Source organism: Neomonachus schauinslandi, chromosome 9 (genome assembly GCF_002201575.2).
Source record: "Neomonachus schauinslandi chromosome 9, ASM220157v2, whole genome shotgun sequence".
In the NCBI taxonomy this organism is placed as follows: domain Eukaryota; kingdom Metazoa; phylum Chordata; class Mammalia; order Carnivora; family Phocidae; genus Neomonachus; species Neomonachus schauinslandi.
In genome coordinates, this window is record NC_058411.1 from 31,054,748 (window position 1) to 31,078,049 (window position 23,302).

At 53.7% G+C, this 23,302-nt stretch overlaps 2 protein-coding genes across 2 annotated transcripts in view; one reads left to right on the top strand and one right to left on the bottom strand.

Moving 5' to 3' along the window:
- Positions 1–2,236: 2,236 nt before the first annotated feature.
- Positions 2,237–23,302, bottom strand: part of PLEKHD1 (pleckstrin homology and coiled-coil domain containing D1) — a 28,146-nt gene continuing 7,080 nt past the window's right edge. The window contains exons 2-13 of the mRNA XM_021679526.1: positions 18,257–18,350; positions 17,825–17,914; positions 17,518–17,594; positions 16,558–16,649; positions 15,494–15,546; positions 7,781–7,875; positions 6,228–6,321; positions 4,616–4,794; positions 3,923–4,055; positions 3,411–3,555; positions 2,714–2,863; positions 2,237–2,406 (exon numbers count right to left, since the gene is read on the bottom strand). Of these exons, the coding sequence (XP_021535201.1) occupies positions 2,237–2,406; positions 2,714–2,863; positions 3,411–3,555; positions 3,923–4,055; positions 4,616–4,794; positions 6,228–6,321; positions 7,781–7,875; positions 15,494–15,546; positions 16,558–16,649; positions 17,518–17,594; positions 17,825–17,914; positions 18,257–18,350 (1,372 nt within the window). The remainder of the gene's footprint in view (positions 2,407–2,713; positions 2,864–3,410; positions 3,556–3,922; positions 4,056–4,615; positions 4,795–6,227; positions 6,322–7,780; positions 7,876–15,493; positions 15,547–16,557; positions 16,650–17,517; positions 17,595–17,824; positions 17,915–18,256; positions 18,351–23,302) is intronic.
- On the top strand, positions 20,339–21,601 carry LOC110571418 (hsc70-interacting protein-like). The gene is made up of 2 exons (XM_021679527.1): positions 20,339–21,102; positions 21,289–21,601. The coding sequence occupies exons 1-2, from the start codon at positions 20,339–20,341 to the stop codon at positions 21,599–21,601; spliced, it is 1,077 nt and encodes a 358-aa protein (XP_021535202.1).

Sequence of the window (23,302 nt, forward strand, 5' to 3'; positions counted from 1 at the left end):
GGCTCCCTGCTCCGCGGGGAGCCTGCTTCTCCCTCTGCCTCTCTCTCTCTATCTCTCATGAATAAATAAATAAAATCTTAAAAAAAAAAAAAAAGAAGCCACTCCCAGGAGGTGCAGCTTTGCGGAGTACTTCCTCATAGGTAGAGAAACGCGCAGGTTTAAGACTACAAGGGGGGAATCGCACAATTCCACATATGGCCTGCAGGGGGCAGCATCTCTCTAGCAATGATCACACCACAAGCACTACTGCGGGAAATCCATTTAATTGGCCAAGGAATACGGGTTTGTTTTTTGTTTTTTGTTTTAATCAGATCAATACATTTCCAATAAGTAGTTTCCACTGTGATACATTTTCATATAGAGATGTTGCTCTTTTTCTATTTACAGTGTTAGGTACATAGTGAGCTTTTAACAAATAAATACTTGTGGACTGATCAGCTGGTTGAAGATAACCCAGACTTGCCTGAGGCATAGAAAGTACAGGGTGAAATGGGAGGAAAGCAACTAGGGATTGGTGAATGTGCACAGAAAAACACTTTCTATTCTGGTTAATAGCTTGCATGGGGGGAAAATGTATTTGGAAATTTCCAAAAGATATTTCTCCAAGAGCAAACCATTATTAATCTAATTCTTTAAAAAAACAAAAATAAAAAACAGCAATCTTGATTGTATACATCTTCCTCCTCATTTCAAAGTCCATCCTCTATTCATGTTAGATAAATGAGTTCCAAGTTTATGCAGGTTTCTACATGTTTAAAGTTTTTACATTTAGACTCATCCCTTTTCAGATGTATCGATTCTAAGTGCCTCTGCCCCTGTCCCCACCCAGAGTCTGCAGAGACTGGCTGAAGCCATCAGAGTCCACCCAGGACTTTAGCTGAGTCCCCTTAGCGTCACAGGGCAGCTGCGAGCACAGAGCAGGGCACCGCGGCCTGGCCTGAGCTGGCCGTCCAGCAGATATGCATGTACTTTGAGGGGGTGGGGGGACAGCACCTCTGCTGGGGCATGCCCTACGGCCATCTGGGGCATCTGTGCACCGCTCAGACGGGGCTCCTCGCTCTGTTTGCCAAGCAGCAGAGGATCAGCACCTTTAACCACCAGTGACCATGAGCACCCTGATCCCTGGTAGACCCCTTTTCTGGAGAGATGATAGACCCAGGCAGCTTTGGAGGGTGTGGCTAGGAAAAGAGGAGAGCAGACTGTCTGCGGCAGAGGGGTGCCCCCCACAGACCACGGGCAGGGTGTTTCAGCTTCACCTGATGACATGGGGCCAACCAACGGCTACTGGCCTTATTACAGGTCCGGGCCCGTCATCTTCCAGGGTCACATTGCTTCGCTGGGTAAAGCCTCTGCAGGGAGAGGAGGCAAGGTGCCTAAAGCAGGCGCAGCTCAGAGGGGGACATCTGTGATCCCACAAACCAAGAGAGGCCCCACAGCCAGAGGCAGCTGCCTCCCTATCCAACCAGGAGTAAACAATGCCACCTTGTCCTCTCCACCCCCCCCCCCCCCCGCCAGCTTACTTCTTGTCCTCTGGGAGAGCCCTCAGAATCGCTGCTGGCCCCAGATCCCAGCCAGGGCCCTGGGCCCTAGGTACCCAGCAGGAGGGATATGGGACGGAGGGGGCAGGGTCACATCACCCTCCAAACCAGCTGCAGCTGCAGGCGGGTGAACTCAGCTGGCGAGAGGAGCAAGCGGGTAGCCCCTCAGGGAGGGCCCAACCTCAGGAAAGGAGACACCATGGCAGGTGTGCTATGTCACAGACCCGAAAGTCACTGCGATAGGTCCCGCCCTGCCCCACGATGTGGTAGAAGTGAGCAGCCTCGGCTGAGACACATCTATGGGTCTCAGAAGCAAAGAAAGGGTTAGGAACCCCTGGGGGAAGCAGGTGTCAAGGTGGGGAGGGGAGGCCAGAGAGGCAGCATCACAGAGATGTAGCGGGCACAAGAACGGGCTGTGGGCCCTGCCTGCCCCACTCCCCAACCCAGAGGTCTCCAAGTGCAGCCAGGCCCCTCCTGGCCTCACCAGCTTGGGCCTGTTTGGGCCTGATGCAAACCCAAGAGTAGGGTCTGGGGCGGGGGTGAGGGAGGGGCCATCGCCGTCCTTTGAGGGGGAGGCTGGCCGCCAGTAGGAGCCCTGGCCCAGAGGGGAGCCGAAAGGTGCCAGGTAGAGTTAGACCTCCCCCTGGCACCCCTTCCCCCACTGAGGAAAGACCTGGGAGGCAGGGAAGGCCCGCTCCTCACTTTCCACCCCGGGGAATCACCGAGGGGGCTCCTGGCTGGTTTGCCATGATGTGGTAGATGGATTCTCGGAAGCGCTGGTCCCGGCTGAGCCTCTTGGCCACCTCCTTTAGCTCCTCCATGTTGTTGGCATCCAGCTGGGAGGTCATGAAAGACTGCGACGGCTTCACTGGGGAGAGGGAGGCCGTGAGCAGCCCTCTCTCCACCGAGGCTTGGCCCGGTCCCCAACCCCAGCCCGCCTCCCCCGCTCCCCATCCCACAGGCTGCCGAGCTCCTCCCAGCCTCTCCGCGCCCACCGGCTCCCGGAATCCCGGGAGAAGCCCGAGGCCGGTGGAGCCAGGTCCAGGCCGAACTGTCCAGCCTCCGAGCTGGATCAGCACTTCCCAGTCCCCACCCTCCCCTCTTCCGGCCGCGTCCCCACCCGCGGCCTCCGACCGTCCCCACGCCAGCAGGGGCACGCGGATAGCCACACTCACTGTCATTCCAGGAGGTGCTGGACCGGCGCCGGTGGAAGCGGCAGCTCTTGATGCGGCGAGTGGCCGCCTTGTGGATGTACACCGAGTTCTTCATGATGACCGGCATCTTGGCCTCCAGCTCCGCGTTCCGGATGCACTCCTCGAAGAACCCTGCGGCCGCAGTGCCGCTGCGTCCTTCCCGCCCGGCTCCGCCCCACGCCCCGGCCCCCGCCCCTCGGCTCCCGGCTCCCGCCCCCCGGCTCCCCCCCCCCGCCCCCGGCTCCCGCCCCCGGCTCCCGGCCCCCGCCCCCCACCCGGGCCCCCGCCCCCCGCCCCGGCTCCCGCCCCTCGGCTCCCGGCTCCCGGCCCCCGGCTCCCGGCCCCGGCCCCCGGCTCCCGCCCCCGGCTGCCGGCTCCCGCGGGAAAGGCGCGCTGCCGCCCAACCGCCCCCGCAGGGCACCGAACTCCCCGCCGCGCCCCCACCCAGTTGCGAGGGCCTGAGGAAGCCGAGCCCAGGACGCGCCTGCCGCGGGAGTCTGGAGAAGAAACTCCCTCCGTAGCTCGGGGCCACCTGATGCACACCAGGCCCCTTGCGGAGCTCCAGGCCCCTTGCGGAGCTCCAGGCCCCTTGCGGCGCTCCCGGCTCCGCAGGGTCTGGACTCCCGCGGGAGCTGAGCCCGAGGGCTGGGGGCTGGCACCGGGGCAGGGGGGGGCTCACTTTTCAGATGGCTCACGTCAGCCCGCATCCTCTCCTCCTTCGCCTTGTTCCGCACCTTGGAGTTGAGTCCTTGTTCCAGGCTCCGCAAGGCCCCCTCTGCCTCCCGCAGACGCCTCTCCAGGTCCATGCGGACCTTCACCTCCGCCTGAGGGGAGAGGGAAGACAGACGAAAGTGGGGTCCCGGGGAGCAGTTGCCATCTCCCGTGGAAGCCTTCCCTGGTCATCCCCTGGCTCAAGCGGGCTTGCTCGCCTCTGGACTTGGATGGAAGTTACCACATCCTGCTTCGTGTCTCGAGCCCTTGACCAGATGTCCCGGACTCAGCCCCTGCACCGGGCAGGGGTCTACCAATGCTGCCCCACCCCAGCAGCGGGCTCACTGCTCCCCCAAATGGTGGCTCCATCGCCTGCCCCTGGCGGGTCAGACTGGCAGAGATAATTGAGGTAGCTGCCAGGTAGAGATGTGAGAGGGAAGGTCCAGGAACACGGGCGGCTCCCAGCGTCCAGGCCAGCACCTTGAGCTCCTGCTCGGCCTGCTGTTTTTCTGCGGTCAGCTCCTGCAGCGAGTTCTGCAGCGCCTGGGACTGGCTCGAGTAGAACTCCCGCTCCTCCTCCAGGGCCCGTGAGCGCTCCTCGTTCTCCTTCATCCTGCCGGGTGAAGAGGCGCTCAGTGCACGCTCACCCAAGGGGCTTTCCAGTGGGAGGGCAGCCCCTCCTAGAGACCTGGCTGGAGAAGCCCTGACACCCAGGCTTCCTGAGCCCCAGAACTTTCTGGGTTCTGTCACCCCGGGGATGAGAGGATTGGTGTGGACAGTGAGGGGAGCCCCTGGCTTAGAGTCAGAAGGCTGGAGTCTTGGGTCCTGGTCTTGCTAGTTCTGTGACTTCAGGAAAGCCCTATCGACCCTCCGAGGTTCAGTTTCCTCATTTGTACAAAGGAGCTACGAGGAGAGGACCTGCCCAGCCTGCCACAAAGTACTGTTAGGCGGACCTAATGCCTGTCCGTATGGTTCACACCAGTGCAAGAGAGAATGATCAAGTCAGCTCTGGGTAGTGAAAATTTTCTTCCCCTTTGTCTCATGGGGAAACTGAGTCCTAGGCAAAAGGAAGTAAGTGATCTATCTGGTCAATGCCAGCTAGAACCCAAGAATCTGTGTGTGCAGTTCAAGGAAAGTTATCAAACTGGACTCCGGGCTTGAAGGGGCTCTCACCGCTTCTCAGCCAGGAGCTTCTCCTCCAAGAGCTGCTGCATCTTCTCTTCTATCTGCCTCAGGTTGCTATGGAGACCCCCACTGGGAGGGGGCCGCTCACTCTGATTGGCCAGTGTCTGCAGCTGGTTCTCATTCTCCTCCAGCATTGCCAGGGTTTTCTTCTTCTCTATGGAGAGTTCCTGGCATGGAGGGACGGAGGGACAGAAGAGAAAGAGCCTAATTTAGGTTCTCCAACATGGCTACCCTCACCTGCCTTTCAATTTCAGGGAGTGATGCCCTCCTCACTCAGTCTTCTAGGAGAGACACCTGAAATATCTTCCTTCTTCCCTGGAGGTAAAAGGCCAACCAAGATCTCCTTCTTCACAAAGAGGCAAGGTTACTCTCCATCGAGGGACTCAGGGAGGAACCCAATGCAGCTTCCAGGGAAGTTGGCATCTATACAGCTGGGGCCCAAGGGCACCATGAACTTCAGGGGTCTTTATTCCTCCAGGGATGAGTGAGGGAGTGTGTTGGGCTCATGAAAAACACCCAAGAGGAGCCAGCCCTAGAACAGATTTAGACGTCATCCCCATTTATCAGGATGGGGTCTTGTGCTATCCCAAAATTTTGGAGTTGAAACACTCCACAAGAACCATCTCTCATGATGTGAAATGGAAAGATAAACAAATAAAAGCACCACAAACAAAGCCCCAGTCACTTGAGAGAGAATAGAAACCTTGCAGCCTTCAAGGCAATTCATGAATTCTGTAAACATTAGCAATGTGCCAGGCTCCTGCTAGGTGCTGGGCTTGTAGAGACCTTAAGGCACGGTCTAGTGAAGTTCACAGTTTGCAAAATACAACCTAGTGTCCCGTAACAGATGTGCAAAGTTCTGCAGGAGCCTAGAGCTCAGAGCAAACCCTTGCTTGGGAGAGTTAGGGAAGCTTGGCTGCGGTGATATTGGAGTTTAGTCTTAGAAGGATGGATGTGTTCTCCAGGCAAAGAAGAGGTGAAAGGATGTTCTGTGTAGAAGGAACAGCTTGGGCAAAGGTGTAGAGTCTGAAAGAGCTTGGCTTCCTCAGGACACATGAGCTCTGGTTTGGAGTAGGGGTCAGACTGTCTTTGTGCAAGATGTGGAGGGACAACCAAGGGAAAGTTGGGGAGGAGGGGCTGGGAACAGAGTTGGCATTTTGTCCTTGATACATGCCACTTTCTTCCTCCCCCTCAGTTTCTGTGGTATCAAATGGAGGTAACATGACAGTTGATTTCCCTTCATGATCAGTTTCACCCAGGAGCAGCTAAGTGAATGAGCCACAAGAAGGAAGAAGTGGGTGGTTCTACCACACACTCTAATCAATCCTCCATCTGGCATAAAAATATAAACACTGAAGAAGTTGGGTTTCCCAAGGCCATAGTCAGAGCAGGACAAATTTGAATTTGCTCCTCTGGGTCCTGCATTAGGCCTCCTGTGCTCACTGGTCCACAGAGAAGAAACCTTTTAGATCAGCACTCCATCATGCTCCATTCCCCTGGTGGAGAACCTTCTGGGGAAATGCTGTTGGAAAAACTAGTATCATGTAGCCCAACCAACCAGGCTGCCTCCAGGCCAACCAGCTGACCAGTGGCCCCTCACCTCCAGCGTCTGCTGCAAGGACTCTGTAAGGTGCCTCAGCTCCTTCTTCTCCTGCTCCACACCCTTGAGGCATCTTGCAGTCAGTTCTAGCTCCCTGCAGGGACAGAGGGCTGGGTATGGCAGTGCCCACCCCTCCCAATCCCCTCTGCACACAGAAATGCTTCTGCTTCACCTCCCGATATGGCTCAGAGGGGTCCTTGGAAGGCCAGCCCCTCTCTGCATGGCGGGGTCCTGACAGCAGCTGTAGGGACCTGGGCCTGAAAGAAGGAGATCCCAGCCAAGTGGGGTTGAAGTCACTTGCTCCAGGTACACAGGCATCTGTCAGGTGGGATAAACCCAGGACCACCCCACAGGCAGAGAGAAGCACTGGAGAAACCTGGCCCTACCTCCTGTCTTCCTGGGACAGACCCTGCTAGAACCCCTATTTACTCTGACTTGGGACATGGTTGAGGCCCTTCTCTGGGGTGATAACCCCTTTGCTGCTTTCTTAAGAAGCCTGGGCCCCCTCAGGCATTTACCCCTGGTTTCCCTTCCTCCTGCTTGAAATGCCTTTCCCTTTTCTCCTGCCCAGTCTCCTAAATCCTACCCATCCTTCAAGGCCCAGCTCAATCGAACCTCTCTTCACGCCCAAAGGATCACATGTATACCTTAATTCCTATGACACAGGGAGTCTGCACTGTGCCCCCTAGTGCCTGATTATATATTACAGTGTTGATCTTTCTTGGGTGTGAGCCTGGTTTTCCCAACCAGATCGTAAGATCCTGCATTGTAAGATAAGAGAACTTATCTTCTATTCCAGTATCTGGCACAATTCTGGAGATAAGCAGGTGCTCCACCATTTACTTGGTAAGATTCTCAGAGCTTCTCCCTTCCCAAAGCACTTGTTTAATTGACTTCCTTTTATAAGGTTGTTGCAAGAAAAGCCTTTCTGGGCTAACACTGATTATCAGTAGTGTTGAGGAGGAGGAGGGCGACAACCACCACCACCAACAGTACCCAGAGCATTAGTCTCCAAATTCCTAGATAGTCTGAATCAGAGTGACCTGGAGAGCTTTTATAAAATATAGATCTCTGGACCCTACCTTCAAGAGACTCTCATTCTGTTATATGATCGTAATGTGCAACTGGGCAACTGGGTTTGCAAACCATACATAGGACTAAAGATCCCAAGGGACGTCATTAGCCAGAATGAGAATGGACTGAGCAGGGGATGTTGAGGGTCTTGGCTAACAGCACCTCCAGGCTGACTTGTTCCCGTCTGCCTCTGGGTAAGCAAGACTTGACAGAGGCACGAGGGGCTCGTTGCTGGGGGGGTGGGGGTGGGGAACAGGTCTGCACCTGCCGGTGCCTCACTTCCAGTTTGTATGGGGTCTACAGCTCCTTCTGGGCTGCCCTGAGGCCTGGAGCAGCACTGGGAGGATAGACCCAAACCAAGCCATCAAGTAGTGAGGCTCTCCTGGGTGAGACCTCCCTGAGCCTGATGGGAGACGTGGGTTCTAATGCTCTGCCCGAGGCGCACCTTCCTCCTACCCCCTCCTGGGCACCACCACCACCTTTTGATCTGCTCCTGCTCCATTTTCAGCTCCTGCACCACCTCCTCAAACTGCTGCTTCTCGGCCTCCAGCACCTGGTTAAGGCGCTCAAGCTCCTGAAGAGAACCAGAGGGGAAGAGAAGCGTCACAGGCAGCAAAGGGCCCCTGAGGTCGGGAACCGCCACTCTGGTCCAGGGCCCCCCCCTGGGATGCAGTGCAGGCCAGGCCGTATGCGAGCAGACTCGGGGCTAAGTCCCGAGGAGCCCTGGTCCCACTCAGCGACACCCAGTCTCAACAAGCCTTATCAAACATACTGAGCCTGCTGCAGCCAGGGTTTAGAAAGGATCCCAATGTCGTTTCCCTGTGACTGGAGGTGATGTTCATTCTAGATGTCTACTCTGCTGGGCAACTCCGGTCGCTAATAGCCTCAGGCGTGCTGGCCGGCTCTCAAGTGCTGGAGGGAACAGGGGGTGAATGTGTATTTCCCTTAAAGATCCCTAGAATGCCATTGGTTAAGGATGGCGAAGGAAAGCCATTCCCAACCCCAAAGTCAGAAAATCAGGACTCTTTCTTCCTCGGGGCATCTAGGAAGTTAACCAGCCCAGGTGGCCGCAGCTTTGCCTAGGCTCAGCCCGAAGGGCACAGGGGAGCCAGAAAGCGCCGGGCAGGCCCCCAGGCAGGGCCAGACTCAACCGGTCAGGAATGCTGGCCAGCACCGTATTTTCCCAGCAAGTATGTGCCCTCCACGGGTCCCATTTTCCTGGGCCTCACTGGCAGGTGGGGCTGCAGGGTGCACTTCGAGGGAAGCTTAGCTGGAAGCAGTTTTGTGACAACTGCTTTGCTCCTCCACAGTTCACAGCGCGGGAGGGTATAATTTCTAGCACCTCAGATGCCAGCAGGCCCTGGCGATGCCTCCAAGAGCCAGAGTGAAACTGAGGCTTCTGAAGATAACACGGCAAAACAGTCCTTTGGCTTTTCCTAACCCTCCTCCCCACGTTGGCCCCAGGTCTACATGATATAGTGCGTTTCCCACCTGAGTCCATAACCATGTGCCCAGGCCACACTGAGTGCTGGGCGACAGTCAGAGAAATGGGCACCCATGAATCAGAGCCTTCTATGGTCAAAGCCACTTGAAAGGCGCGTCGGTCTTCATCACACACTCGAATCCCGGAATCAGTTTTCCGGCCAAGAGGTGGCCCGGGCTCTTGCTTGAATGGCTCTCCTGACAGGGAATTTGCCCCCAATTAAGACAGCCTGTTTCACTCCAGAACAACCTGCTCAAAGCTCTTCCTTCCGGGTTCAACCTCAGCACGGGCCCTCTCTGAAAGTTACAACAAGAAGCACTGAGGAAGGGCCGCAGACTTTGCCGAAAGTTTTGTGGGGCTCAAAGGAGAGGGCTGAATCTCATTTATGGAGCAAAACTGCCCTCCAATGCCCCCATAGCCGCGTCTGTCCTTCGACCAAACTCTCTTCCTTCAGCTGCCTCCCTTGCTGGGAACTTGCTGCCTCAGATACCATCTCGTCTTAAGCCCTTCTCCTCAGCCTTGAAGACTGAAGACCCCAGCCAGCAAAGGAAGAGCCGGGGAATGGCGCTTAGCAAAACAGAAGACTGGCAAAGCCAAACACACAGCCAACTTGTGGACACCCTGAGTCCCTCAGGTACACCTAGGAGAGGGGGCAGCCCGTTTCATCCACCAGTGCCATCTGAGCCCAAATCTGCCTCCTCCTGATTTCCATCAGTGTGTCCACCTTCTCCCCTTGGAGCCATAGAACAAGACTGATCTGTTTTCCCTTCAGGTGTTGGGGACAGCTCTTCTGTCCCCAAGTCTCCTCTCCTCCAAGCCAAATAATCCCGGCTTCACTGCATTATTTCTAAATCCCCAATAAAAGTAATTATGCTTTAGAAAAGAATGCAGGCCCCTGATTGGGAAGATTATAGTAAAGGTTCTTCCCAGTTAATTTACAGGCTCAATGCAATTCCAGTAAAAACCCCAATGAGATTTTTTTTTATAGCTTCATTCACTCATGCTACACATATTTATTGAGTGCTTACTATGTGCCAAGCACCTGCCAGGCTCTGCATTGAGGATGTGAAGATGAGCAAACCCAGACACGTCTCAGTTCTCATGAGCATACAGCTCAGTGCAAGAATCAGAAACTAATAAAATAAATACACACATGAGAGGATGTTTACAAACCAAGGTATGTGATGTGCCCTGCAGGGACACAGTTCTATGGAAAGTTGCCTTGGACAAGAAGGAGGGAATGATTGGTAGGGGGAGCAGGAGATTCGTGAGCCAACAGGTGAAGGTGGATAAGTAACAGAGAAGAGCATTCCAGGAAGAAGGATCAGTATGTACAAAAGCCCTTCGGAAACATGCTGCCCCGAAAGAAGCAAGACAGGCCCACAGAGCTGGGCCCAGAGTGAGGGTGGGAGGGAGGAGGCTAGACCACACAGGGCCTTGGGCTATGCTGGGGATTTGGGTCTTTTTTCCTGAGCAAGAACAAGCAATGAAGGTTTTGAGCAGGGAGTAGGAGAAGAAGGTGGGCAACAGAATCGACTTCCATTGTAAACAATGACTCTGGCTGCAGCTTGGAGAAAAGAGATGAAGAGGGGCCCGGAGGGATACAGGGAACCCAGGTGGGAGGCCACTGCCTTAGTCTAGCCAGACCTAGTGGTGTGAACCAGAGCAGGGCAGTGAGATGGAGAGAAGTGGCCAGGCAGGTTCTAGAGCTTGTGGGGGCAATGCTATCAGAACTTGGGGATGGAGCGGGGGAGATGGGAAGGACAGGGTGAGGCATGATTCCCGGGTCTCCAGTCTGCACAAACAATGGATGGTGGTGAATTCCCTGAGCTAGGGAGCTCTAGAGGAGGACCACCAGCTCTGCGGGGGAAGATCATGAGTGGTCTTGGACATACTGAGTTTGCAGTACTTTTGAGACTTCTGGCTGGAGATGTAATATCAACATTTGGATATTAAGGGGCTGGAACTCAGCAGAGAAAAGGGACTGCATCTGTCAGTGGGGAGTCATTTGCATGCACACAGTAAATGAAGCCGGAGGTGTGGTCTAGATTACCATTGGATCTAGTGCAGAGAGAAGAGAGGGTGTGGGGGGTACTCTTTGAGTTGGGCAGTACTACCTTGTAGGGTTAATGGGAGGATCACATGAGCTAATCCATGCAAATTGTCTGCAACATAGTCAGTGCTTAATAAATGATAGATGGTATTATAAACTGAAATTGTGTGGTATCTGTTCACAGATAGACAGCAGTTCAAAGTAATGGAAAAGGGAATTTGGAAACAGATCTTGTATATGATAATAATGACAATGATGGATAACATTCTCCGTGAGCTTACTGTTCTAAGTACTCTACATGTATTAACTCATTTAATCCTCATAACAACTCTGAGAGTGGATAATATTTTTACCCTCATTTTACAGATGAGAAAAACAGAGGTACATAAAGGTCAAGTAAACTTGTTCAAAGTCATGAGTGTCTTCATCCCTTTTTCCCACACTGTAGCTAGTAAATGATGAAGGAAGAACTCAAACGTGGGCAGAGGGGTAGAGCAAGATGGAAATGCACTGCTGGTGAGAGTGAAAGCTGGTACAAATTTTCTGGAAAGCAATCTGTCAGTATGCATCAGGCGTCTTAAAAGTTCTTGCCCAGGGGCGCCTGGGTGGCTCAGTCAGTTACACATCTGCCTTCAGCTCAGATCATGATCCCAGGGTCCTAGGATGGAGTCCTGCATCGGGCTCCTTGCTCAGTGGGGAGCCTGCTTCTCCTTCTGCCTGCCACCCCCCCTGCTATGCTCTCTGTCTGTCTGTCTCTCTCTCTGACAAATAAATAAAATCTTGAAGAAAAAAAACGTTCTGGCCCAGACTCAGGGATTTCCCCCATTGGAGTCTCTCCTAAACAATTATACAGTAGACCAAGATTTATGTGTACAGAGATGTTCACTGTGGCATAATTTATAATAGTGAAAACAGTCTGGATGTCTAAAACTAGAAGAGTCGTTAAATGGAACATCACATAGGATGAATCAGTACCTGGTCATTAAGACTGAGGTTTTCAAGGAACATTGAATGACATGAAAACTTGCTAAAGGTACAATGTTAATGAAGGTATAATGAAAAAGCAGGCTATAAAACAGAATATCTGCTATGATCCTATTATGTTGAAAATATATGTAAGAATTACATATATATAAAAGATTTTATTTATTTATTTATTTATTTATTCATCTATTTATATATAGAGCGTGCACAAGCAGGGGGAAGGGCAGAGGCAGAGGGAGAGAGAGAGAGAATCTCAACTAGACGGACACGGGGCTCGATCTCACGACCCTGAGATCATGATCTGAGCCCAAACCAAGAGTTGGATGCTTCACTGACTAAGCCACCCAGGTTCCCCTACAATAATATATATTTTTAAATACTGAAGAAAAATACCAAAATATTGGCAACAGTTGTCTGTCAATTGTGGGATTGAGGATAACGTTTGTTTTCCGGGTGTTCTACAAAGAGCACGATTTTTACTGTTAATAAAAAGGTTTCATGTTAACGAGGACAAAGAAAGAGAATCTTCTTCCTGGTTGCTCACTTCTTTTCCACCTTTCACTTTATCTGTGTGACTTTTAACTAAAACTGATGCCTGAGAAGACTGATGAAGCAGAATCTATAAACTCGGAGCATCCAGAACCTTCTGTTCCTGCAGCCAAGATGGTCTGAGCGCTTGTAGCAACCCTTCCGTTGGTTGAGGTCAGCTAAGACCTGCAGACGCTAATGCCTCTCTCCTCGGTCTAGTGCTTGTTCCTCCGACTCCTGGGCCTGACCTAAGTTGCAGAAGTACAGGGTTGGAAAGAAGTCACCCAAAGGCAAATTCCAGCTCAATGAAAGGAAGAGCTTTCAAACAATAGAGCAATAAGGCAAAGAATAACTCCAGAGGTTGTGAGTTATCCATGACAGACTCAGGATATCATCCATCAGGGAGGTGAACAAAGAGCCTCACCTTGAAGTGGGAGGTTCTTTCCAACACCCAGAGTCTGTGTTCTGACCAGGAGCAGCCTGGGTGACAAGATGCCTGCCTAACGGGCCTGGGACATTTCTAATTTCCCATGCGCCTGTTCACATGCAAGGCTGAGCTCTCAAGAGTTCAGCCAGCAAAGGAAAGGTAGGCAGGCTGCCCTCCTCCAGGGGATGAGAGAGATGAGGTCACAGGGGGCCAGGGACATTTGAGGGACCTGCACTCAAGGAAGGGCATGGCCTCCTGGCCCCAGGGCAGATGAGCCCAGGCAGGGCTGTATATCCCCCTGTACTCTCTGCTCATGCATCTAGAGTCCCAGGGCCTTCCTTCCCCATGGAGGATGTCGTGGCCCCACCACTGCTCAGAGCACATCTGCATGGGCCTTGTCCATCCACAAAGCACTCTGTTCCTTCTAGTCATCAAGCCTCATGGCAACCTAGGTGCTAAGGGGGCATAGCCGTTAACTCTTATCAGAGCATCACAGATAGAGAAACTGAGGCCCGGAGAGGTTAGCTTGCCCAAGGCCACACAGTCAGTGATGGAGCTGAGACTCCAATCTGAGTCTCCTGGTTCCAGAGTCCGAGTCTTCCGTTAGGCCAGGCTGCCTCTTAAAGACCAGAGTATCTTCATCTTCTCACTGAGCCCTACCAGATGCCTTCCTAAAGTGGCCCAAGGCACGCCCAGACCACCTCTGTGCCTCACAGTGGAGATAGGAAAGGCACAGGGGACAGGCAGCCCCATTGCATGGAGGAGCAAGTTAAGGCCCCTGTGAGTTCCGCTCCTCCGAACCTTTCCCTTTCGCCCGCCCACGGCACCCTTGGCCGTGGGAATCGGCTGGGTCCGAGTGAGTCGCATTCCCATCTTGGGCCACAAAACCAGGGCGTTCACAGCTGACAGGCCCCGCTCCTTCAACATGCTAAGGCTTTAAGTGAGGCCTGCGTGCAGTGGGTCTCCGCTGTCCTCATTTCCTGCCTAAAGACCTAGATAGAGTGTCTAAATTTTCCTCCGGCTGACAGCTGCCCCAGATTTAGCCTCTCTGATGGATAAGTCTGTCTCTCTCGCTGCCGGTGGCTGTGTCCGTCACTCCATCCCTTCCTCTGGTCCCTCAATTACCTGTCTTAAATTGCTGACAACGCACCAGAAGTCTCGCTTCTCAAAATGACAGAACTGTGTGCAGAAAATGCCAGGACTCTCTTGCAGGACCTGGATGACACCAGAGAGACAGGGAGGCCCACACACCACCGGGTGGGAGAAGGCTCAGCGCTGTCATGGTGCCAATCCTCAAATCCACGCAATCCTAATACAAATCCTCAATGGCTTTGGGGTTTTGTTTTTTGTTTGTTTTTTCCTATTGTTGTGAATCAACAAAGTGAGCCTGAAGTCCAGCTGGAAGGGTAAGTGGGCAAGAATATCAGATATAATTTTGGAAGGAGAAAAATGAGGCTGGATTGTCCTACTGGATTAAAATCAAGATGTAATGTGAAATTATAAGAATCAAAAATGCTCACTCATTGAGTCATCCCTCATTTATCAAGCCCTCATCCGGGGCCAGCTGCTGTGCCGGGCCCTGAGAAGGTTCGGGCTGCTACAGGGACATGATGCTTCCTGACCGCAGGGTCTGTCTCAGAGCCCAGTGAAGGGCGGTCGGGAAAGGTGCTTAGCGCGAGAAAAGTCACAGAGGCAGGCACTGAGCCGAGGCTGACGGGCCCAGCCCTATAAGGACAAGGAACAGCAATGGGGCAAAGAGCAGTGGACTGAGTCAGGCTCTCCTGTGCGCGCGCGAGCCACTCTGCAGCTTGAGGCCTCAGGCAGCTCATGTGCAGGATGGGCCCATAATTCATAACAACCTGATCATGATACTAACAAACACAGATATTCACTCAGCACGTCCTATGTGCCAAGCAATTTATATGTAATATCTCATTTAATCTTCACAGCATCCTAATAAGATGGGTTCCATTATCTCCATTTTTCACGTAAGAATATTGATGTTCAGAGAGGGTAGGTAACTTGTCCAAGGTTACATAGCTAGAAGTGGTGAAGCTCAAACACAGACATAGGCAGCCCGGCTCCAAGCCTGCACTGCTAAGCACTACCTGACTCTGCCCTTCAGGGGTACCGATGCCCCTTCGGGACAGGCAAGGCCCAATGCTGCATGGAGATTCCAAATGAAGTGGACTTCAGGGGCTCCCTACCCTCAAATGAGGCCAGGGTCTCCTTTTCCCTACAGGCAGCCCCAGGCTAATGCTTGGCCTTTTTGGAACTTACATTGTGTCACTTAGAGGAGGAAGGAAACCCTGAAATCATCCAACCCACTCACCCTGATGGTGCAGAAGCCCCTCTCTAGGTAACAGAGGCCACCCCTGCCTCCCGTGAAGATCACCAGTGACAAGCAGCTCATTACTTACTGATGTAGCTTATACAATTTGGGGATGGCTTTCTCTAGAACATGGTCACCTACATTTTTTACTTTTGTCCCTGGGGATTGGCAAGGAGAAATACAAGTTGGCAAGTCCCAAGCACTGTCACCTCATGGCCTCTCTGCTCTACCTGGCTGACTTTCCAGTGAGTTCTCTGGGTGCTTTGCTCCCTTACATGATTCCTGAATACCAGAAATATAGGCCATACGCTGTGGCAGCTAAAGGGCGCCCGGAGCGGGAGGTGCTGGGGAGGAGCAGCAGTGCTGAGCATCTCGGTGCGCCTACCTCTCTCTGCTCCCTCTGAAGGCAGAGTTCTTCCGTCTCCTCCATCAGTTTGTCTGCAAAGCAAGCACGTACCCTCTCACAGAAAGCTCGCTCCAGCTCCGGCCTGGAGGGGGCAAGTGCCTTCCAGGAACCTCCTTCATGCCCGGGATCTCCCAGGGAAACGGTCAGCCCTGCCATGCCCAGGCCGGCCAGAGGGCTGAGCCAGCTCCTGGGGCTGGAAGCTGCTGTGCTGGCCTCAGCTGCCGCCCTCCTTTCTGCTTGCTTTGTGCATTCACAAGACAAGGGTGGCCTCATCTTCAGAAGCTCAGGTGGGTGTCTGCACCCTAGAAGTGCTGTTAATTGTGCTGCTCCCCAGACCACCGCCCCTCTGCACTAGTGTCTGGCAGGTGGGGGAGGGCAGGTCCTGGGAGGACAGGCAGAGCGGAACCAGTGCTGAGGCCCCAAGTGTCTAAGGAGGTGGCAGGGGAGAGGCTCCGAGGTAAAGGATCAAACTCCCAGTCTCACCTTCTTTCCCAACAGAGCATGCTTGCCCGCCAGTCAGGGGCATAGGGTCAGGTGTAAAGCGGGCTGGCAGGTGGGAGTTATTAGGGGCAAATCCAGGACCTGGGGACCCAGGGCAGGATAATTTCAACTCCGTTTATGGGGCCCATACTGTGTGCCGGACACAACGGCTTTCAGGCATGTTCTCATTTCCCCTGACCCCCCTGCCACCTCTAAACGCTAGGGACTATTCTCGTCTCCATTTTAAGGATGAGGACATCGAGGCTTACCGGGGCTACACTTCCTGGAGACGCACAGCTGACAGAGAAGTGGCAAAGCTGCGGCCAGAGCCCAGGCTCCCGGCCACCAGGTCCCCTGCCTTCTGTCATGCCGGCCAAAAGGACACAGGTTACACAGTCAAAGCCTCTAGGCTTCGGGCTGGTCTATGGCTCCCTGTAGCCCACCAAGCCCCATCCCAGATTGTCCCCTTCCTGGGCCGTCCACCAAGCCCCGGCTCTAACCCTTGGCCCCAAAGTGCTTGCTACCTAGGGAGCCTCAGCTTCCAGTCCATCCCTCTAGCCAACCTAAATACTCTTGTTTTTCCTTGGCCAACTGCAGCCCCTGGGCCTCCAGGCTTTTGATCATGGCTTCTCCCAGCTGGGCATTCTTCCAAGTCCTGGGGAGGGAGGGCAGATGGGACAGAGAAGAGAAGAAGAAAGAAACACAAAATTGTTACAACAGAAGAGTGGTGGAGAAGGAGACTGCGCATGGTTTGTGCTCGCCCATCCTGTCTCTTCCAGAATCCCAGCCCCATTCACTCTGGCACCCTTGGCTCTGGGCATGCCACCAGCATCGATCGGTTACAGTCCCTGGAGGCTGGCCCGGGCTGCAAAGTGGGCCACAGCGGACGGGGCCAGCAGCACTTGCGGAGCAGGGAAGAGATTGCTTCCCAGGCTGCCTTCCACACCACTGTAGGCCACTCCTGGGCACAAGGCCTGGCGGCTGCGCGCTCACTATCATTTGTTGAACTGAAAGCATGATCCAACTTGAACAGGCAGGTGCCAGGACAGGGGTTTACGTATAAACGGACCGTGCTGGGCTGGAGGTTTCCATGATCTGGACTCTGATTTACAAAGCACCAGCTCCTTTCTGCGCTAGGATTCACTGTGGGCCTGGGGAAGTGAGATGGGTGTTGGAGGCAGCCGAATCCCCCTAGCAATGCTGGATTTGCTCCCAAGAGTTAGAGACAAGTGGTGTCCACGTCTGCCACCTGTGACTCCAGACAGGCCAAGCTCGCTGTGCTCAAAGCCCACTTAGCAGACCCCTCACAGATGCTCTAAATCTGGCCTGGCCTTTCTTCCCCACCCTAACCAACGTCCACAGCGCTGTTTTCAAGGAGGCCCAGCCATTTTTCTCCCCACCCTGCCCTTTCTTGGTGTCCTCAGTGCCCACCAGGATCCCAGCAGAGAGGCAAGGAGATCAGGGTGAACCCAACCCATAACCATTCCCTTTCTGGACCTGCCCCCCTGCCTATGAGCACTTACACCTTCCCGGACTCCTGTAGCATCTCCAGCCACTGGGTCTGCTCAAACTCGGACTCGGCAGCCAGCAAGATGTTGCCCTGCCAGGAAGAAGAGTCCCAGGTGTTCCTGAGAGGAGGCCACTCCCGGGATGTCAGAGGCCATCCACAGGGCCCTCCAGGCCCAGCTCTGCTCCTCCATCACACATCCCTAGGACACTGAACCCTCCCAAGCCAGGCCGCTGGAGGGGCTGCCCCCAGGGAGCCTGGAGGTCCCCCAGAGAGGCTGGTCTGCCCTGCCGAGTCCAGGCTGAGGGGAGAGCTTTACTCACATGGAAGTCCTGGTGGGAGATTTTCATGGCATAGGGCATGCTGGGTTCTTCCTTGGCCTCCACCAGGCAGCCTCCCAGGGGGATGACGCCCTGGGAAAAAACCAGAACAGGCAGCCCCCACCCCGCCCAGGTCACTCAAGGCCTCTGGGAGCCCTCAGCCAAAGCCAGGTCCTGCCAAGGGCCTCAAGCTGGGAGCCAGACCAGAACCAACTCCCAGAAGGAAGAGGAAGGGCTGGGGCAGGCTCTGGGGCACAGGAGGGTGGGGGCCCAGCCCAGGAGAGCAGGGAGTCTTGTGTCCCAGGAAAGATTTGTTCTCCAGATCCTGCTAGACCAGAGCAAGAAAAGACACGGTCTTCTACCCTTACAGGATACCCTCCCCCGTTGTCCCCATGAGGCCCTCCCCACTGTGGCCCTGAGGGGAGGCTGCCTCACCTTAGGATGTATATTGAAGTATTTATTGCTTTCAAAGTTCTTTTTTTCGCTCTCAGAGTAGTAAAGAAGAAAGCTCTCTTTGATGATGAAAAACCTAGAGTGGGTGGTGGGGAAGAAGGGGCAACCAGGAGGGAAGGGGTGAGGTTTCTTGTGACAATAAGAAGGCCTTGGAGGTCCTGCACTCACATGGAGAGCCCATGGGGACACCAGCTCATGACTCATCCTCACCAGCTCACATTCCCCATCTGGGCAAAGACCTCAGCTGGACAGCCACCTGCTGCCTTAGGCAGCCTGACCCTTGTGCTGGTGGGCAGCGGAAGTGGGAAGCCCACGACTGGCCTCTGGGTCTGGCCAACTCCATCCTGCCACACTGGCACCCTCAGCACAGGAGGGCACCTGTAGTCCTTCCCCTCTAGTATCTTCCCCCCCTTGAGCCATAGCTCCAGTCCCGTAGGGTCTACCGCAGGGGTGGGGTGGGGCGGGTGGGGGAGGAGGGAAAGAAGAAAGTTTTCCTCATTTCTGCCTCTCAGCCTCTCTGCTCTAGGAGAACACAGAGCCTAGGGAGGACTCCCTCCTCACTAAGAGACTGTGCAAGATTCCAAGATGGGTCTTCTGACAAGTAATCATGAAACTGGCAATTGGATAGAATGTGGAGACCAGGCTGGTGAGGCCAGGCCCACCGCCTACATGTGACATCTGCATTCCCTTTTGTCTGAGGGCTCCATGGCCTCCTTCTGGGACCACATCGAACTCAGGATTCCTGGGACCTGGATGCTTCCTGGTTGTTGTGCAGCCAACCGCCTGGTGCCAACATGCGGAGCCCTTGGACCCACTCCGGGGACTCTCATAGGACTAATGATTGGAGCCGACCAGAATAGGACACCAAGTACCCTCCAGGACAAGATCCAACCAGGCCTCGAAGCCCTGAGGCTCAGGAACACCCCGAATGGCTGGCTTCTCGCTCCCAGGGCCCAGGATCGGGGGAGCTGGAAGCAGTGGGTGCTGGAGCCCGGCTCAGATAGGCTGGCGACCGCGAGCCGTGTGACTCTCCCCTCTGCTCTGCTTTCGGTAGCATCGTGTTGGTAGCTTGATACAAGTCACAGTGGGAGCACTTACACCCTGAAAACCATCAAATGCTACAAACAGGGCTCCACCCAACACTCCCCCCCCACCCCGAGAGAGCCGATTGTTAGCCATTTACCAGCACACTACTGATTGGAAGCCCACTCTTGTGAGGGTTTCAAAAAAATTGCTGGGGGCACCATGAAGTCAGTGACTCTCTGAAGATCCACCAGCCACATGATCTTTCCTCAGGCCACAGCTGCGGGGGGAGGGTCCCCGGGACTGCCCACAGCTGCCACCTCACCTCCCCCAGGAAAGAGAAGCTCAGCTTTGTCCTGTGGTGTGAGCCCCAGGCCAACCCTTGTGCTTTATTTGCACCGACCCTCTTGGCCCAGCCAGATACCGAATGGAGCTGTGGACATCCTGCTAATGCCCTCCTCCTCCAGGCCTCTCTGCCCCTGAGGGAGGAAAGGACACTCAAATACCACTCTCTGCAGAGATGCAGGGACATTCTGGGCCCTCCAGCACCTGACCCCTGCCCATCTTCTCGGCTTTCCCACCGCTTCTGCCCTGCAGCCTCTCTGTCCGAGCCAACACTGACCTCACCACCCCCCACCTCACTACATTTTGCACAGTCCTGCAAAGGAGGTTGTGCAGTCCTCCCTGAAAAGCCCTGCCTGTTGCATTTCATCTGGCTGCACCCTTCCTTGGTGACCAGCCCAGCCCTCAGTGCCATCCGAGCTCCTCCTGCCCTTGCTGACTGGGCCGTGCGCTTGGCACTTAGCACCAATATGCCCATGTGTTCATCTTGTCCTGAGGGGATGCTGGGCTCCTGGGGGGCAGGCCCCTGCCCTCTCTGATCCACAGGCCAAGGGAGATGTCCCCTGCCCGTTTTAAAGAAACTTTGCAGAGTACTTAAGAACACAGGCTTTGACCACACGATCACGCTGAGCTAGTACCCGGGCCTGGAATCAGGCCGCAACCTGAGCCGCGCCTGCCGCCTGCCACCACCTCTGGACCATGGACCCCCGCAAAGTGAGCGAGCTTCGGGCCTTCATGAAAATATGTAAGCAGGATCCGAGCGTTCTGCACACCGAGGAAACGCGCTTCCTACGGGAGTGGATGGAGAGCATTGGGGGTAAAATACCACCTACCGCTCATAAAACTAAATCAGAAGACACTATCAAGGAGGAAAAAACAGATAGTAAGAAGGCGGAGGAAAACATAAAGACAGACGAACCATCAAGTGAGGAACGTGATCTAGAAATTGACAACGAAAGTGTGATTGAACCAGATACTGATGCCCCTCAAGAAATGGGAGATGAAAATGTAGAGATAACCAAGGAAATGATGGATCAGGCAAATGATAAAAAAGTGGCTGTCATTGATGCCCTAAATGATGGTGAACTAAAAAGCCCCCTTGACTTGTTCACAGATGCCATCAAACTGAATCCTCGCTTGGCCAGTCTGTCTGCCGAGAGAGCCAGTGTCTTCATCAAATTACAGAAGCCAAATGCTGCCATTCGAGACTGTGACAGAACTATTGAAATAAATCCTGATTCAGCTCAGCCTTATAAGTGGCGAGGGAAAGCACGCAGACTTCTGGGCCGTTGGGAAGAAGCGGCGCATGATCTTGCCCTTGCTTGTAAACTGGATTACGATGAAGATGCTAGTGCAGTGCTGAAAGAAGTTCAACCGAGGGCCCAGAAAATTGCTGAACATCAGAGAAAGTATGAGCGAAAACATGAAGAGCGAGAGATCAAAGAAAGAATAGAAAGGGTTGGGCGCCTGGGTGGCTCAGTCGGTTAAGCGTCTGCCTTCAGCTCAGGTCATGATCCCAGGGTCCTGGGATCGAGCCCCACATCGGGCTCCCTGCTCGGCGGGAAGTCTGCTTCTCCCTTTCCCACTCCCCCTGCTTGTGTTCCCTCTTTCTCTGTTGAAAAATAAATAAAATCTTAAAAAAAAAAAAGGGTTAAGAAGGCTCGGGAAGAACATGAGAGAGCCCAAAGGGAGGAAGAAGCCAGACGACAATCAGGAGCTCAGTATGGCTCTTTCCCAGGTGGCTTTCCTGGGGGAATGCCTGGTAATTTTCCTGGAGGAATGCCTGGGCTCAATGAAATTCTTAGTGATCCAGAGGTTCTCGCAGCCATGCAGGATCCCGAAGTTAGGGTGGCCTTCCAGGATGTGGCCCAGAACCCAGCGAATATGTCAAAATATCAGAGCAATCCAAAGGTTATGAATCTCATCAGTAAATTGTCAGCCAAATTTGGAGGTCAAGCATAATGCCCTTCTGACAAATAAAGCCCTTGCTGAAGGAAAAGCAACGATACCTAATGGATGTCGCAATAATACAAACCAGTGTACCTCTGACCTTCTCATGAAAAAAGCTGGGGTGCTGTGAAGAGAATCCCTACGCCTCTGCCCCACATGCAACTGGAACATTCTATAGTGGTTTGCCATTAGGGTATTCATTCAGATAATGTTCTCCTACTAGGAATTACAAACTTTAAACCCTTTTTAAACCTTAAAAATATTTAAAAACATATTAAAAGGGTGTGTTAGTCCCTACATTTTTCTTTACTAATCATTTCAGTTTTTTTCCTTTGGATTAATTGGGCAAGGAAGATACTTCAGTGTGGAAGATTTATTGCTCAGTTTGAGTGAAATAAAGGTTTATTAGTGGGAGGCAAATATAGGGAAAAAAAAAAAAAGAACACAGGCTTTGACATCAGATAGACCTGCCATTTCCCAGCTGGGGGACTGTAGCTCACCTCTCTGAGCATCAGTTTATTTACCTGTAGAATGGAGATGATAACACCTACCTCAGAACAGTTGAACAGTTTAAGAGGCTATTTACCCCATCTCTGGTATTTTGTTATGGGAGCCTAACAAAGACAAATAGCTTCTTGCATTCCTGACACTTCTGGAGTCCCCTCCACACTGAGGGTAAAGCATTGTGCCAGGGACTTAGTTGGGGAGGAGGGGTAACAGGCAGATGATCACTGGACACAATGAGCAGGGAGACAACAGGGGCCCTGGAGTCGAACAATCCCCACCCCTCAAGCCATGGTCTCAGGCAAGCTCCCAGCCTTGCTGAGCCTCCCTTTCAAAGCTTCTCTATAAAATGACGGGTGCAAATATCTGTCTCTTGGGGCTGCTGTGAAGATTCATTGCTGAGCTCCTGTTGTGTACCAGGCACTGTTCTCGGTGCTAGGGAGATAACGGTGGCCAAGAGAGACACATATTCCCGTCCCCATAGAGCTTATACTTGAGTGAGCGTGTGGCATGGCGAGGCGGACAGTAAATAAATAAGATTTATTTATTACCAGATGCTAATAAATGCTAGGGGGAAAATAAAGCAGGATAAGTAAGGGGGTGGGCGGGGGGAGGTTTTGCTATTAAACACGGTGGTCAGGGAGAGCCTGATTACGAAGGTGACATTTGAGAAGATGCTCCCGGCACAGGAGCCCCAGGGGCAAAGGCCCTGAGAAGCGTGCCGGGCTCTGGAAGGAACTGCGAGGCTTGCAGCATCGCTGCAGCAGGACCCGATAATAGGGCACATGAAGGGCCCACACGCCATGCATGCCAAGCCCAGCCTCGTTCCAGCTGTGCTCAGCTGGGTTTGCGGGGGGAGTGAAGGTCAAGGGAGAGGAGCCTGAACCTGGGAGCATGAACCTGGAGGAGGAGGGCGACTCCCCAGCTGGCAGGGATGAGTACTGCCCAAAAAAGGGCACATTTGGCCAGCACACTTCCAGGTCCCAAGGAGCCACCTTTACTCATAAACCTGTCTCAGTGACAGCCCCCTGCTCCAGCTGATGATGCTCAGCCTCCTCTCAGCAGGTGGGGGCCCAGGACCTGAGTGCCCCTGCACAGAAGGACACTTCTTCCTGTCCCTTTCTTCAAAATCCCCTTGCTCCCTGACACTCTCATTCTGACTGCAAGCCAGGGGCATCTCCTTCTGTGCCCTGCGGAGTTGGCGGGCTA

Coding starts and splice junctions, on each gene's coding strand:
- LOC110571418 (XM_021679527.1), top strand. CDS start 20,339: ATGGACCCCCGCAAAGTGAGCGAGCTTCGGGCCTTCATGAAAATATGT. Junction 21,103..21,288: donor GAAAGAATAGAAAGGGTTGG/GCGCCTGGGTGG, acceptor AAAAAAAAAAAG/GGTTAAGAAGGCTCGGGAAG.